Source organism: Bubalus bubalis, chromosome 9 (assembly GCF_019923935.1).
Source record: "Bubalus bubalis isolate 160015118507 breed Murrah chromosome 9, NDDB_SH_1, whole genome shotgun sequence".
In the NCBI taxonomy this organism is placed as follows: Eukaryota; Metazoa; Chordata; class Mammalia; order Artiodactyla; family Bovidae; genus Bubalus; species Bubalus bubalis.
This window is the reverse complement of record NC_059165.1, coordinates 102,403,571-102,420,898: the sequence shown is the minus strand read 5'-3', so window position 1 is coordinate 102,420,898 and position 17,328 is coordinate 102,403,571. Positions and strand designations below refer to the sequence as shown.

At 49.3% G+C, this 17,328-nt stretch overlaps 2 protein-coding genes and 1 pseudogene across 3 annotated transcripts in view; all 3 read left to right on the top strand.

The window, feature by feature from the left end:
* NOTCH3 (notch receptor 3) overlaps positions 1-9,715 on the top strand; it is a 39,702-nt gene extending 29,987 nt beyond the window's left edge. For both annotated transcript variants that reach the window (XM_025293704.3, XM_025293706.3), the window contains 4 exons: positions 1,408-1,712; positions 1,978-2,125; positions 6,681-6,778; positions 7,598-9,715. In XM_025293704.3, the coding sequence (XP_025149489.3) occupies positions 1,408-1,712; positions 1,978-2,125; positions 6,681-6,778; positions 7,598-8,653 (1,607 nt within the window). In that variant the 3' untranslated portion in view covers positions 8,654-9,715. The remainder of the gene's footprint in view (positions 1-1,407; positions 1,713-1,977; positions 2,126-6,680; positions 6,779-7,597) is intronic.
* Positions 9,716-11,022: 1,307 nt separating this feature from the next.
* On the top strand, positions 11,023-12,902 carry LOC102411874 (annotated as a pseudogene).
* LOC102416275 (AFG3-like protein 1) lies at positions 12,857-14,592 on the top strand (the record flags this gene model as incomplete). The annotated part of the gene is given in 1 exon segment (XM_044948266.2): positions 12,857-14,592. A coding segment is annotated over 1 exon segment (1,695 nt), but the record flags the coding sequence as incomplete, so codon positions are not given.
* Positions 14,593-17,328: the final 2,736 nt, after the last annotated feature.

The following is a 17,328-nucleotide window of genomic DNA, read 5'->3' as shown; positions in this document are numbered from 1 at the left end:
AAGGAATGATGCTGAAGCTGAAACTCCAGTACTTTGGCCACCTCATGTGACGAGTTGGCTCATTGGAAAAGACTCTGATGCTGGGAGGGATTGGGGGCAGGAGGAGAAGGGGACGAGAGAATGAGATGGCTGGATGGCATCACCGACTCGATTGACATGAGTCTGAGTGAACTCCGGGAGATGGTGATGGACAGGGAGGCCTGGCGTGCTGCGATTCATGGGGTCTTAAAGAGTTGGACACGACTGAGCAACTGAACTGAACTGAGGGCTTGAGAATGGAGAATGGGGTGCTAGTGGCTTCCTAAGGGAAATAAGAGCAAATGCTCTTGCAGAGTAGAGCAGACCATGGTGTCTGAATCCTCTGGGGTCTGTCTTTGCCTCATTTTATAATATGCCTCCTGCAGTTCTGATTTGCTTTCGCTCCAAATGACTCGCACCTGTGGCTGTCTTTTGACTCCCATTAGGCCCCCACGTACTTGGTATTTTATGTCCCTCGGTGCAGCTCTTAAACAGTGGATGCAGGTATATGAAAGCCTCAGCTCCTTTGTCTCAAGCTGGATTACAACTCTGGGTACAACTCAGCTTTCAGAGTCCCCCTTTGGGATCAGGCTGAAATTTTGTTGTTGTTCAGACTCTAAGTCATGTCTGACTCTTCCCGACCCCATGGACTGCAGCACACCAGTCTTCCCTGTCCTTCACTGTCTCCCGAAGTTTGCTCAAACTCATGTCCATTGAGTTGGTGATGCCATCCAACCATCTCATTCTCTGTTACCCCCTTCTCCTCTTGCCCTCAGTCTTTCCCAACATGAGGGTCTTTTCCAGTGAATCAGCTCTTCGAATCAGGTGGTCAAAGTATTGGAGGTTAAGCTTCAGCAGCAGTCCTTCCACTGAATAGTCAGGGTTGATTTCCTTTAGGATGGACTGGTTTGATCTCCTTGCTCCAGCACCATGATTCGAAAGCATCAATTCTTGGGTGCTCAGCCTTCTTTATGGTCCAACTCTCCCACCTGTACATGACTCCTGGAAAAACCATAGCTTTGACTAGATGGACCTTTGTTGACAAAGTGAAATAACTCAGGCTGAAATAACTCTCCAGGAATGTGGTCATCGTCCACTTGCTTGACTTTCTTCCTCCCTCGTTCTGTGTACCCTACTGCTTAGGAGGCCTCCTGCCACAAACCAAATGCCTGTGAAGCCTCATCCTGGGTTGGCTCCGGAGTACCTGACACAAGTGTGTGTGTGTGTGCGTGCATGTGCATGTGTGTGATGGGAGGATTGGCCCTTCGATCGTGTACTTCCCCACATACCACTTCCCCCTAATGCAGTGCGCTTCCTCCTAATACAGTGCATATTCCCTGGGAAGGCCCTGTGTCTGCCTCCTTTCTGACACACTCCTGGTCCCTGCAGATGGCTTCACCCCTCTAATGCTGGCCTCCTTCTGCGGGGGAGCCCTGGAGCCAATCCCAACTGAGGAGGACGAGGCAGAAGACACATCAGCCAGCATCATCTCAGACCTGATCTGCCAGGGGGCACAGCTTGGGGCTCGGACTGACCGCACTGGTGAGACGGCCCTGCACCTGGCTGCCCGCTATGCCCGGGCTGACGCGGCCAAGCGGCTGCTGGACGCTGGGGCAGACACCAATGCCCAGGACCACTCTGGTCGCACCCCCCTGCACACAGCTGTCACTGCCGATGCTCAGGGCGTCTTCCAGGTGAGATTGGCTTGCCTCTTGGGACTTCAGAGCTGGGACACACATCAGACAGACTTGGATTTGAGCCCTGGTTCTGCCTGTCAGAGCTCATCTTTCTCATTTGTGAAATGGGGATATATGAGTGTAGAGTTGCTGTCAAGTAACTGCTCCCTGAACTCATTGGTTCCATGGGAGGCATTGGTTGGGGTCCTCAGAGGGCTTGGGGGTGCTTCTTGTTCCCTTGTTCTTGCCATGACTCCCCCTGCTGCATCCCCATCTCCCTTAGATTCTTATCCGGAACCGCTCTACAGACCTGGATGCTCGCATGGCAGATGGCTCCACGGCACTGATCCTGGCAGCCCGCCTGGCGGTGGAGGGCATGGTGGAAGAGCTCATCGCCAGCCATGCTGACGTCAATGCTGTGGATGAGCTTGGTAGGCTGTGGGGGGTAGTGATGGGTGGGGGCTAAGACAGTGTCACCTGGACCCTGACTTGGTGTGAACTCACTCACACCCACACTGAGACCCAGTCAGTGAAACCCATGCACTCATAACAGGATTTCAACATGGACTTACACTCTCATACATTTAATTTTTTTTTAAATGGCACCCATTAGCCTATATTGTGCTGCAGTGATTTGGAAAAAGGTGCCTTTCCCCATGGGGCTTCCCAGGTGGCTCAGTGGTAAAGAATTTACCTGGCAATGCAGGAGACACAGGAGACATGGGTTTGATCCCTGGGTCAAGAAGATCCCCTGGAGTAGGAAATGGCAACCCACTACAGTATTCTTGCCTGGAAGATTCCATGGACAGAGGAGCTTGGTGGGCTACAGTCCATGGTTTCACAAAGAGTCTGACACGACTGAAGGACTGAGCAGGCAAGCATGCCATTCTGCAAGACGCTTTCTTTCCATCTGCTTTGTTAGAAGAGCGTACACTTGTGCCACCTGCTGGACTACTGGTGTAAAATTTGCAAATCGGCCAGTCTGTAGGTGGGGATCACTTCTTGCTTGGAGGTGGCTTGCTTGCCCAACAGCAACCTGCCTTGTGTCTAGAGAACCTCACATAGCCACAGACACACTCGGACTCTCAGAAACATCTTTGGACCTGGGTGTTCTCAGTCTCAGCAGCACTGACATTTGGGGGTTGGATCATCCTTTGCAGTGGGGGCCACCCTGTGCAGTGTAGCATTCTTGGTCTTGACCCATGAGATGCCAGTAGCACCCCACCTCCCAGATATCACAACCAAAAATATCTCCAGACATTGCCAAATGCCCCTTAGAGGAAAATCACCCCTGCTTTAGAAATATGGTCTAGAAGGGTGCTGGCCAATAGAACTGTGTGTGATGATGAAGTACTCATGGTCTGTGCTGTCTAATATGGTAGCTACTGGCAATGCATGGTGATAACTGAGTGCCGAAATGTGGCTGGGGTGAACAAAGAGCTGAGTCTTTTATTTCACTGAATATTTTAAACTTTGTTTTGCCTTTTTAAAAAAATAGCTGAATTGACATGTTATTCGCATACCATGCAATTCATTCAAGGGTAAAATCCAGTGATTTTTTTTTTTTGTATAACCACCTGTGTGTGTGCTAAGTTGGCCTCAGTCATGTCCAACCCTTTGTGACTCCAAGCACTATAGCCTGCCAGGCTCCTCTGTCCTTGGGATTCTCCAGGCAAGAATACCAAAGTGGGTTACCATGCTCTCCTCCAGGGGACCTTCCCAACCCAGGGATTGAACTTACATCTGTTATGTCTCTTGCATTGGCAGCTGGGTTCTTTACCACTAGCGCTGCCTGGGAAGCCCCTTAGTATAACCACAAGGCTGTGCAAATATCATCACAATAAATTTTATTTTATTTTTTGTTACAATAAATTTTATTTTCTGTTACAGTAAATTTTAGAATGTTTTCATCACCTGAAAAAGGAGCCTTTGTCTCTTAGCCATCACCCCTCCACACCCTCTCATTTTCTGTGGCCCTTAGACGATTGCTAATGTACTTTCTCTCTATAAGGATTTGTGTATTCTACTTTATATAAATGGAATCACACAATATGTGGTCTTTCTTGGTTGGCTCCTTTCATGATGTTTTCTAGGCTCATGAGCCTGCAAGTAGCAGGTATATACATGGCAGCGTGTACCAGGATTACTTTTTGTTTGTTTTGTGGCCTTACTGTAAGGTTTGCGGGGTCCCAATTCTCTGACAGGGATTGATCCCCAGCCACAGCAGTGAAAGCCTGGAATCCTAACCACTAGGTCACCAGGGAACTCCCTCTTTTTTTAAGAAAACTATTTATTTTTGGCTGTTCTGGGTCTTTGTTGCTGGCTTTCTCCAGTTGTGGTAAGTGGGGGCTCCTCTCTAGTTGTGGTGCATGGGCTTCTCATTGCTGCGGCTTCTCTTGTTGCAGAGCACGGGCTCTAGGGCTCACAGCCTTCAGTGGTTGCAGCTCCGGGGCTCCGGAGCACAGGCTCAGTAGCTGTGCTGCGCAGGCTTAGTTGCTCCAGCATGCGTAGGATCCTCCCACACCAGAGACCGAACCCGTGCCCCCTGTGTTGCAGGGTTCTTAACCACTGGGTTCTTGACCACTAGAACACACAGAGAAACCCCCTTTTTTGTTTTTAATGACTAAATAATACTCTATTATATGGATGCACCACATTTTGTGTGTGCATTCATCCACTGATGGACATTTGGGTTGTTTCTGGTTTGGGGCTATTATGAATAATGCTGGTGTAGAATTCATGTATCAGTTTTTGTATGGACATGGTTTTATTTCTCTGGGATGTATCCCTAGGGGCAGAATTGCTAGGTCACATGATAACTCTTTTTCACTTTCTGAGGAACTGCCAGATTGTTTTCCACAGTGGCTGCCCTATTTTTCATTCCTACCAACAGTGTATAAAAAAGGTTCCGCTATCGCCACATCCTGACTGAACAACTTGTTTTTCTCTCTTTTTGCACTGTCTCCCTAGTGGATGTGATTTAGTATATCAATGTAGTTTGATTTACATTTCCCTGATGGCCAATGATGTTGAGCATTTTTCCACATTTATTAGCCATTTGTATATCTTTGGAGAAATGTCTATTCAGATTCTTTGCCCATTTAAAAATTGGGTTATTTGTTTTTTTATGATTGAGTTATAAAAGTTCTTCATATATTCTAGGTAGGTCTCTTATCAAACATACAGTAGGTTTATTATATTTGTAGGTTTTCTTTCAGTGGGGACTGTACCCCACGGCATATGGGATCTTAGTTTCCCAACCAGGAATCAAACCCCCTACTCCATGCAGTGGAAGCTTGGAGTCTTAACTATTGGACCATCAGGGAAGTTCTTGTAGGTTTTCTTTTTACTTTCTAGATGATGTCCTTGTGTGTGTTAGTCGCTCAGTCATGTCTGACTCTTTCCACCTTCTGTCCACGGAATTCTCAAGGCAAGAATACTGGAGTGGGTTGCCATTCCCTTCTGCAGGGCATCTTCCCAACCCAGGGATTGAACCTGAGTCTCCTGTATCTCCAGCATTGCAGGCAGATTCTTTACCCATTGAGCCACTGGGCAAGCCCTTCGTTCCCCTACCAGGAATCAAACCTTCACCCCCTACAGCAGAAGCTTGGAGTCTTAACCATTGGACTGCCAGGGAATTTCCCTATAGGTTCTTTTTTTACTTTCTAGATTATGTCCTTAGAAGCACAAAAGTTTTTTCATCTTGATTATGTCCAGTTTATCTATTTTTGTTGTTGTTGTTATTGTTGCTTGTGTTTTGGGTGTCATATCTAAGAATCCTTTGCCTAATTCAGTTCAGTTCAGTTGCTCAGTCGTGTCCGACTCTTTGCGACCCCATGAATCGCAGCACGCCAGGCCTCCCTGTCCATCACCAACTCCCGGAGTTCACTCAGACTCACATCCATTGAGTCAGTGATGCCATCCAGCCATCTCATCCTCTGTCGTCCCCTTCTCCTCCTGCCCCCAATCCCTCCCAGCATCAGTCTTTTCCAATGAGTCAACTCTTCGCATGAGGTGGCCAAAGTACTGCCTAATTCAAGGTCTTGTGAAAATTTATTCCTGTGTTTCTTTCTAAATGTTTTATAGTTTGAGCTCTTACATTTAGATATTGGATTCACTTTGAATTATTTTTTGTATGTGGTGTGAGGTAGGGGTCCAACTTTGTTCTTTTGCATGTGGAGATCGGGTTGTACCAGTACCATTTAAATTTTATTTCTTTTTGGCTGTGCGGGGTCTTCGTTGTTGTGTGTGGGTTTTCTCTAGTTGCAGTGACTGGGGGCTACTCTCTAGTTGAAGTGTGTGGGCGTCTCACTGTCATGGCTTCTCTTGTTGCAGAGCATGGGCTCTGGGATCAAGGACATCAGTAGTTGCGGCTCCTGGGCTCTAGACCACAGGCCCAATAGTTGGGGCACACAGGCTTAGTTGCTGCAAGGCATGTGGGATCTTTCCAGATCAGGGATGAAATTTGTGTCCCCTGCATTGGCAAGCAGATTTTCCACCACGGAGCCACCAGGGAAGCCCTCCAGCATGATCTGTTGAGAAAGTTATCCTTTCCCCATTAAACTGTCTTGACACCAATTTAATTAATTAATTTATGTTTTGCTATGCTGTGAAGCTTGTGGGATCTCAGTTCCCTGACCAGGGATTGGACCTGGGCCATAGCAATGAAAGCTTGGAATCCTAACCACTAGGATACCAGGGAACTCCTTTTTTTTTTTTGTAATTTATATAAACTAAAGAACCACACGTGACTGTGGCTGTTGCATTGGACAGCACAGCTCTATGTACAACTTAGTGAGACCCACATAACATGCCCCAAATATGGAAAGTTACACCTACAGCTGTGCACACATGGACCCAAACACGTACTCAGCCTACCCTCCCCCCATCCCAGCTCATATTCTAGACACTCCTGTCCCCCCCCCGTGGGGGAGGGGCAGCTAATGAGCCAGGTCCTGACCTTGACCTCCCCTCACTTCCCCACAGGAAAATCGGCCTTACACTGGGCTGCAGCTGTCAACAACGTGGAGGCCACCTTGGCTCTGCTCAAAAACGGAGCCAACAAGGACATGCAGGATAGCAAGGTGAGCCCCCGCTTTTGGTTCACCTTCAGCCCTGGAACAGCCTCCACAGGCAGCAGAGAGCAGATTGGGGGAGGCTGGTGGGGACATTCACCCTGCCTGTAGCCAGCGTTCACGTGGGATCAGGGCCCAAGAGGTTCCAATAGTGGATCAGGGGAGGAAGTGTATGGCAGTTGCTGGTGACCTTGGGCAAGTTACTTAACTCTTCTGAACTTCTGTTCACATTTTTGAAATGGGGAAGCAACAGTACCCACCTTATCGCCTCTTCCAAGGATTCAGTGAGCTAATGCTTTTGTAAAGTGCTTAGAGGATCCTCAACAAAAGATAGCTATTATGACTGTTGTTTGAAAACCCTTGCAAGATGGTATTACTCTCATTTTACAAATGGAAAAATGAGGTTCAAAAGAATGCAGGGGTAGATTCCATCTTTATCTAAAATTTCCATGTTATATTTGTTATGTATATATTTTTTGCATTAATCTTAACTTTAAAAACTGCATTAAATACCATTTATTTTGATAGCATAATTTTTCACCACCCCCTTAAATTCTGTGCCTAAGGTGAGTGCCTCACTCTCCTCACTCTAGTCCTGGCTTTGGGGCCTGAAGTTTCTTAATAGGTGCTGGATGAATAGGGCTTTAAGGAAAGAACTTGCCCAGTTTTTCATCCAGGCAGAACTGAGATTCCAATCAAGCTCTGTCTGGCTGCAGAGTATGAACTCCTAGCTCTGTTTCCCCCAGAGACTAGAGGCCTCTGTGACGTTAGGCAGGACTTAACCTGACTCTTGACCCTGACATCTTGTGGGTTCCTGGGCCCCCACAGGAAGAGACTCCATTGTTCCTGGCCGCCCGGGAGGGCAGCTTCGAGGCGGCCAAGCTGCTGCTAGACCACTTTGCCAACCGGGAGATCACAGACCACCTGGACAGGCTGCCCCGGGACGTGGCCCAGGAGAGGCTGCACCAGGACATCGTGCGCTTGCTGGACCAGCCCAGCGGGCCCCGTAGCCCCGCTGGCCCCCACGGCCTGGGGCCCTTGCTCTGCCCCCCCGGGGCCTTCCTCCCCGGCCTCAAGGTGGCGCAGTCTGGGGCTAAGAAGAGCCGGAGGCCCCCGGGGAAGGCGGGGCTGGGGCCGCAGGGCACCCGGGGACGGGGCAAGAAGCTGACGCTGGCCTGCCCCGGGCCCTTGGCCGACAGCTCGGTCACGCTCTCGCCCGTGGACTCGCTGGACTCCCCGCGGCCCTTTGGCGGGCCCCCCGCGTCCCCTGGGGGCTTCCCCCTCGAGGGGCCCTACGCAGCCGCCACGGCCACGGCCGTGTCTCTGGCGCAGCTGGGTGGCGCGGGCCGGGCGGGTCTAGGGCGCCAGCCCCCCGGGGGCTGCGTGCTCAGCCTGGGCCTGTTGAACCCCGTGGCCGTACCCCTCGACTGGGCCCGGCTGCCCCCACCCGCCCCTCCAGGTCCTTCCTTCCTGCTGCCGCTGGCCCCGGGACCCCAGCTGCTGAACCCTGGGAATCCTGTGTCCCCCCAGGAGCGGCCCCCGCCCTACCTGGCCGCCCCAGGACACGGCGAGGAGTTCCCTGCAGTGGCTGGGGCCCATGGCAGCCCCCCCAAGGCCCGCTTCCTGCGGGTCCCCAGCGAGCACCCTTACCTGACCCCATCCCCCGAGTCCCCCGAGCACTGGGCCAGCCCCTCCCCGCCCTCACTCTCGGACTGGTCTGACTCCACGCCCAGCCCGGCCACTGCCACCGGGGCCTCGGCCACAGCTGCTGGGTCCCTGTCGGCCCAGCCGCTCCCCCTGTCGGTCCCTGGCGCTCTTGCTCAGGCCCAGACCCAGTTAGGGCCCCAGCCTGAAGTCACCCCCAAGAGGCAAGTGTTGGCCTGAGGGCTCCCCAGTTCCTGGATTTGGGGAGGCTGAAGGGGCTCCCGGTCATGATTCCCCTCTCTCTCTCCCCTTTTAGTCCATTTCATTCTGTTTCTTGTTTTCTCCTGCACCCTGCTCTCCTTGCAATGTGACCAAGATAGGTCACCAGCCTAGGGCTTCAGTCTTCCTTTATTTATAAGGGGTGCAGGCTGACCCTCACCCTTGGGTCCTGTGGTGAGTCTAGGACATCCGCCTGCCTCTCCCCTCATCCTGTGGCCAACACCCCCCTACCCCCATTCTGTTTTCCCCCCCTTTTCTTGCCTTCTCTGGCCCCCCTCTCTCACTCCTCCTGCTCTGACACAAGTGGATTATTATTATTTTTTTTTACATTTTGTATAGAAACAAATTCATTTAAACAAACTTATTATTATTATTATTTTTTACAAAATATATATATGGAGATGCTCTCTGCCCCCCTGCGAACCCCCCCCAGTGCCCCCGTGGGGCTGAGTCTGTGGGCCCATTCGGCCAAGCTGGATTCTGTGTACCAAGTACACAGGCATGACCGGGCTCCTGTGTACCAAGTACACAACCCTGGTGTGTACCAAGTAGGCACCCTTGGGCGCACCCTCCGGGGCTAGGGGTCGGGTGAGACTTGGGAGCCTCCTCCCTGCTCCACCTCCCTCACTTCACTGCATTCCAGATGGAACTTATTCTAGAGCTTTGCCCTCTGGCCCAAGAGAGCCCGCCCACAGTCCCCCCAACCCCATCCTAGGGTGTGGGCCTTCTCCCTTTGGGAGCTGGGAGGGTGGGGTGGCTGGTGGGACTATGAGGACCAAGGGAGATGTGTGCATTCTACTTTGTCTCCCTGTAAACAATGGGCCTGCAGGAAGAGAAGGAGCTGCCTGCCTGGCACCTCTTCTTCCTGGTACTCCCCTGGCCCAGCCTCAGGGCAAAATAGAAGTATTTGTAGGCTATTTTTGTAATATAGCTTCTGGTCACAATCCCTGTGTAGCTAAGTCCCCAGGCCTTGCATTGTACAGCCCCCTGTTCCATCACCACCTAATAAAGGAATAGTTAACACTCGGTGTCATTGTGTGTCTAGGTGAGGAGGGGTGGCGGTAGTGTGGGGTTTCGGTCTCTTCAGCATTAACTTTGAGACAGGCTGAGACACGGGACCTGGGACTCTTTCCTGCAGTGCTTGCACCTAGACAAACATCTCCTGGAGCAACAAAATACAAAGAAACTATAAGGGACTAAAAATACCTGCAGGCATGTGTACTGGGGGCAAATTACGGACAATAAGATATGAAAAGACCAGAAAACCCCAACTGCCGCCTCTGAAGAGCTGGGAGCAAGAACAGGGTACTGTGCATGCCTCCTGCACACAATACCACCTGAGGGCTGGGTACCACCTAAGCCACCCCTCCAGCTCAACCCCTGGACCCCCCGCCCCCACTTACCCCATATAAGGAACCAGCTTGTCCCTCTCTGCTGTTGGGAAATGAGCAAGTAAAGGGAACCTGTTGCTTGTTCTTACTCCCCACTGCTGCAAAAGCGGTCCCAACAAAACCTTGCCTGAATTTCTTATCTGGCCTCTGATCAGTTCTATTGATGAAGGTGTCCAAGAACCCTGGTTGGTAACTTGAGCTTTCATCTTGGGACCAAACTGTCTGGTTCACCTGCTGACCCACTTTTGCTTCCTCTTTTGATGGATGACTCCATTGATTGGACTAGGGATGGCCACCTGACTAAAGTTGAGCCAATCAGATTCTTGCTTGAGAATGTTTTTAAAATGAGGATGCCAAGAAAGCTATCATTTGGTGGAGCTACTAAGGCCAAGACAGATGAAGAAATACTGATGGACAATTTGGGGTGCTGGGTACTGATGAGAAAACAGCAGAAGACTGGAACTATGTAGTCTTCTTTGGGAGGATCAGATTCTATGGGAGAATCAGAGATGAGCACTCAAATGGTTCCAGGATGTTGAGTACTTCATTTCCAAATGGAAATTCCAGTTAATTGAACATATATTCCATTGACATCAATGTTATTCGTTGTTCAGTCTCTAAGTCGTGTCTGACTCTTTGTGACCCCATGGACTGACTGCAGCATGCCAGGCTTCCCTGTCCCTCACTATCTCCTGGAGTTCGCTCAAACTCATGTCTATCGAATTGGTGAGACCATCCAACCATCTCATCCTCTGTCACCCCTTTCTCCTCCAGCCCTCCATCTTTGCCAGCATCAGGGTCTTTTTCAATGATTCAGATCTTCGAATCAGGTGGTCAAAAGATTGGAGTTTCAACTTCAGCATCAGTCCTTCCAGTGAATATTCAGAGTTGATTTCCTTTAGGATTAACTTGTTTGAACTCCTTGCTTTCTGAGGGATTCTCAAGTCTTCTCCAGCTCCACAATTTGAAAGCATCAATTCTTTGGCACTCAGCCTTCTTTATGCTCCAACTCTCACATCCATACATGATTCCTGCAAAAACTATAGCTTTGCCATCAGTGGGTATTTATTAGTTGCCTTCTAAGTGCCTAAGGCTGGTTTTGCATGGATCTCAACTATACTTCATGCTTCCTTGGGGTTTGGAGAGACTGCTGCATTGTTTAATAAGTACTCCAGCTTGAACGGGTTTTTATGTCTTGCAGATAATTGTGCACAAGACAAGGCTGTGTTTAGACTGGGCTCCTCCAGGAAAGAGGAAGTTTAGTGTTCATTCCTGTCAGCTGGTGCACTCTTGGTTGCAGGTAACACAAAAGTCTACCCAGCTAGCTAAAACATACAAAAACCAACCAATTCATATAACTGAAAAGGACCAGCTTCAGGGGAGATTTCATCTAGTGGCTCAAATGAGGTCAACATTTCACCCCCAGGCTCCACATGATACTCAGCCTGGCTTCTCTTCCCACCTCCACAGCTCTGATCTTCCCTCTCTATGTTAACAAAATAGGTGTAAGGATCATAGACCATCTTGTACATTCCAGAGAGTTGAGAAGCTTTTAGTCTTGGTGTTGATTTTGTATTGACTTCACTTGGGTCACATATTTATCCTCTAGCCTAGTGTTCTTCAATGTTGGTAATACTGGCATTTAGGGCCAAATCACTCTTTGCTGTAGAAGGTTGTCCTGTGCATTGTAGGATGTTTAACAGCATCCCTGACCTCCACCCACTAGATGCCAGCAGCATCCACTCCTCCATAGTGATAATCAAAAATGTTTCCAGATGTTACCAATTGCCAAGCAATGAAAACTTGCTTTTGAGCACCACTGCACTAGCCAATCACTACGGCAATGGGATATAGAATGTGTTGATTTCTCATCTGCGTACAAGTTGGTGGAATGGCAGCCTTCGATGACCCAGCTAAGCCACTCCTGTCCCTAAATCCACAGGAGGATGCCAAATTTAAAAAGGAGGCGGCTCAGGTTTGCTTACCACCATCATTTTATGAAACCCAGATCTGAGTATATTTCTTCCAGTTTGGCACTGTTACAAAATTCAGATTGTCCAGGGGTAAAAAAGACTGGAAGTAGCAAAGGCTATGGCTTTGTGGAGTTTGAGTCTGAAGATGTTGCCAAAATAGCTGCTGAAACAATGAACAACTACCTTTTTGGTGAAAGACTCTTGAAGTGTCATTTTATACCACCTGAAAAGATACATGAAGAACTTTTTGAGAGTGGCATATACTATTTAAAAGGCCATCATATCCAGCAGTGAAATGGTACAATCAGAATCGGTTGCTTCTTTAAAAGCTATGGATGGAGGAGTGGTTTAAAAAGGAGGAAAAATTACTCAGGAAGAGACTGGCTAAAAAGAGAATTGATTATAGTTTCCCTTCATTGGTTAAGGTCTTACATAAAAATGAGGAAAATACTCAAACACTGGTCCTTGAAATTCCAGAAAGCACCAGGTTTTATATAAGAAGAAAGCAGCTTCAGTCACTGCTAACACTCCTGAGAAGGCTGTGTATAGCCAGGGTCCCACACCAATTTGTACACCAACATTTTTGGAGAAACAAAAATCTGAAGTGGCTAAAATGAATGATGATGATAAAGAAAATGAAATAGTTTTCAAACAGCCCATATCTGGTGAAAAAGAAGAAACACAAGAGACTCAACCACCTACAAGTTCAAGGAAAAAAGGAAGAAAAAACAGTCAGTGATTTTGAATGTATTGTGTACAGTTCTTCTGAAAAGATGATTTTACTATGAAGACTGATTCTTTATATTTAACTAGAGAGCGATGGGACCTTCTTGCGAAGCCTGGTGCCCATCCTTCTCCTGATTGGCATCTTCCTCTATGTCATGAGGAGGGGCCCGATGCGGGCTGGGCATGGTGGGTGAGGAGGGGGCCTCTTTAGCATTGGTGAGACAATAGCCAAGATCATCAAGGATGATATTGGCGTGCGGTTTGCAGACGTGGCTGGTTGTGAAGAAGCCAAGCTGGAGATCACCGAGTTTGTGAATTTCCTGAAGAACTCCAAACAGTACCAGGACCTTGGGGCCAAAATTCCAAAGGGAGCCCTGCTCACAGGTCCTCTCGGTACCGGCAAGACACTTCTCGCCAAGGCAGTCACGGGGGAGGCTGGTGTGCCCTTCATCACCGTGAATGGGTCTGAGTTCCTGGAGATGTTTGTTGGTGTTGGCCCAGCTAGGGTTCGTGACATGTTTGTAATGGCCTGGAAAAATGCTCCCTGTATCTTGTTTGTTGACAAGATTGATGCAACTGGCCAGAAATGTGGCCGCAGGCACTTTGGAGGCCAGAGTGTGCAGAACACCCTGAACCAGCTGCTCGTGGAGATGGATGGATTCAACTCTACCAGGAACGTCCTTGTGCTGGCCGGCACCAACCGTCTGGACGTCCCTGACCCAGCCCTGATGCAGCCGGGCCACTTCGACTGTCAGATTTACATTGGCCCCCCGGACATCAAAGGCAGGTCGTCTATCTTCAGGGTCCACCTGCATCCACTCAAGTTGGACGAGAGCCTCAGCAAGGATGCCCTGGCGAGGAAGCTTGCAGCCCTCACTCCAGGCTTCACAGGTGCTGATAGTTCTAACCTTTGCAACGAAGCCGCCCTGATCGCCGCCCGCCACCTAAACCCCTCTGTCAGGGAGAAGCACTTCGAGCAGGCCATCCAGAGGGTCATTGGAGGCCTTGAGAAGAAGACACAGGTCCTGCAGCCGGGCGAGAAGATGACAGTGGCCTACCACGAGGCTGGCCATGAGGTGGTGGGCTGGTTCCTGGAACACGCAGACCCCCTGCTCACGATGTCCATCGTCCCCCGGGGCAAGGGGCTCGGCTATGCCCAGTGCCTGCCCAGGGAGCAGTACCTGTACACACGGGAGCAGCTCTTTGACCTCATGTGTGCCATGCTGGGCGGCCGCGTGGCTGAGCAGCTGTTCTTCGGGCGGGTCACCACGGGGGCCCAGGACGACCTGAGGAAGGTCACCCAGAGCGCCTATGCCCAGATCGTGCAGTTCGGGATGAGCGAGAAGCGGGGCCAGGTGTCCTTCGATCTCCCGCGGCCAGGCGAGGCGCTGGTGGAGAAGCCGTTCAGCGAGGCCACGGCCCAGCTCGTAGACGAGGAGGTGCGGCGGCTCATCGGCTCCGCGCATGCGCGCACCCTGGACCTGCTCACGCGCTGCTGCGAGCAGGTGGACAAGGTGGGCAGGCGGCTGCTGGAGAAGGAGGTGCTGGAGCGGGCTGACATGGTGGAGCTGCTCGGGCCGCGGCCGTTCGCTGAGAAGATCACCTACGAGGAGCTCGTGGAGGGCACAGGAGGCCTGGAGGAGGACATGGCCCTTCCCGAGGGTCTGCAGGACTGGCGTGGGGGGCCCGCTGCAGGAGAGCCCAGCCTAGCGCCTCCTTCTGGAAAGCAGCCTCCGGGACCCCCAGTAAGCAAATTAAAGCACATGTAACCCAAAGCAATGGCACCCCACTCCAGTACTCTTGCCTGGAAAATCCCCCGGACAGAGGAGCCTGGTGGGCTGCAGTCCATGGGGTCGCTAAGAGTCGGACACGACTGAGCGACTTCACTTTCACTTTTCACTTTCACACATTGGAGAAGGAAATGGCAACCCACTCCAGTGTTCTTGCCTGGAGAATCCCAGGGACGGGGGAGCCTGGTGGGCTGCCGTCTATGGGGTCGCACAGAGTCAGACACGACTGAAGCGACTTAGCAGCAGCAGCAGCAGTAGAATGCAACCAGTAACAAGATGGTTGGAGAAGAAACTGTCAATTCAAGTCAGTGAGGAAAGCAGTCAGTGACTTTGGCTTTCCTGCGCTTGCTGAAATGCAGGAGTGTGTACCAGTTTACAGCAGTCAGGCTTTCACTGCCTCTTGTCCTGTCTCTAGTTTTCTTTGCAGTGTTCACAGCTGCTTTTAGTTACTCTGCCTGAATGCTGCTGCTGCTGCTAAGTCTCTTCAGTCGTGTCGGACTCTGCGACCCCATAGACGGCAGCCAAATAGAAGGTCCCTATTAACTGCTGGTTTAAGTACTAAACTGTAGCCTCTGTTGTTACCATCAAATAAACAAAATCTTGCTTGACAACATCTAAATAGTTCTCTGTTAGACCAAGCACGTTTAACCCATAAGATGGCTGAAACTAGAACTTAAATCCTATGGGGAGTGAGAAGGAGGTGTCAGTACTAACAGAGGCTCATTTATGTATATACGATCATTTTCAGCAATGTAAATTAGTTTGCAGTGGGCTAGCATGGATAACTGGATGGAATTCCAGGTGAGCTATTTCAAATCCTAAAAGATGATGCTGTGAAAGTGCTGCACTCAATATGCCAGCAAATTTGGAAAACTCAGAAGTGGCCACAGGACTGGAAAAGGTCAGTTTTCATTCTAATTCCAAAGAAAGTCAATGCCAAAGAATCTTCAAACTACCGCACAACTGCACTCATCTCACATGCTAGCAAAGTAATGCTCAAAATTCTCCAAGCAGGCTTCAACAGTATGTGAACCATGAACTTCCTGATGTTATAGCTGGATTTAGAAAGGGAGAGGAACCAGAGATCAAATTGCCATCATCCTCTGGATCATTGAAAAGCAAGAGAGTTCCAGAAAAACATCTACTTCTGCTTTATTGACTACACCAAAGCCTTTGACCATGTGGATCACAATAAACTGTGGAAAATTCTGAAAGAGATGGGAATACCAGACCACCTTACCTGTCTCCTGAGAAATCTGTAGCAGGTCAAGAAGCAACAGTTAGAACTGTACTTGGAAGAACAGACTGGTTCCAAATAGGGAAAGGAGTACAACAAGACTGTATATTGTCACCCTGCTTATTTAACTTCTATGCAGAGTACATCATGTGAAATGCTGGGCTGGATGAAGCACAAGCTGGAGTCAAGATTGCTGGGAGAAATATCAACAACCTCAAATACATAGGTGACACCACCTTTATGGCAGAAAGTGAAGAAGATCTAAAGAGCCTCTTGATGAAAGTAAAAGAGGAGAGTAAAAAAGTTGGCTTAAAATTCAACATTCAGAAACTAAGATCATGGCATCCGGTCCCATCTCATCATAGCAAATAGATGGGGAAACTATGGAAACAGTGAGAGACTATTTCTTTGGGCTCCAAAATCACTGCAGATGGTGACTGCAGCCATGAAATTAAAAGACGCTTGCTCCTTGGAAGAAAAGCTATTACCAACCTAGACAGCATATTATAAAGCAGAGACATTACTTTGCCAACAAAGGTCTGTCTAGTCAAAGCTATGGTTTTTCCAGTAGTCATGTATGGATGTGAGAGTTGGACTATAAAGAAAGCTGAGCACCAAAGAACTGATGCTTTTGAACTGTGGTGTTGAAGAAGACTCTTGAGAGTCCCGCAGACTGCAAAGAGATCAAACCAGTCCATCCTAAAGGAAATCAGTCCTGAATATTCATTGAAAGGACTGATGCTGAAAATGAAACTCCAATAATTTGGCCACCTGATGCAAAGAACTGACTCTTTTGAGAAGACCCTAATGCTGGGAAAGATTGAAGGTGGGAGGAGAAGGGGATGACAGAGGATGAGATGGTTGGATGGCATCACCGACTCGATGGACATGAGTTTGAATAAGGTCTGGGAGTTGGTAAAGGACAGAGAAGCCTGGCATGCTGCAGTCCATGGGGTCTCGGGGTTGCAAAGAGTTGGATATGACTGAGCGACTGAACTGAACATGGATTAATTAATAACTACCATCTTTTATCAGTATCATCAATCTGGAATTTGGTTTCAAGATTCATGCAGTGACCACCAAATAAACTTTTTCTATGTTTTTTTTGCATGCCAGGGCAACTTGCTATCTTGAAATAAAATTGTTGGGTTTTGCCTCTCAACAATCTTTAAGTTGACACCTCTGATAGTGCATCAGCTAATTCAGCTTTACCACCAAAAAGAAAACAAGAATGTGCTTATTTCTTAAAGCAGTCAGTCTCTGCTCTGGAACTGAGGGGTGGGGTATATTTAAGGGTTATCAGTTTTGTGGAAGCAGGAATTCTGTGGAAACAACTACCAAACAGTCACTCCGCCTCCTTTGATTCAAGTTTCAGTTGTTGCTCAGTTGCTAAGTTCTCTGACTCCTTGAGAACCCCATGGACTGCAGCATGCCAGGCTTCCCTGTCCTTCACTGTCCCCTGGAGTTTGCTCAAATTCATGTCCATTGAGTCAGTGATGCCATCCAACCATCTCATCCT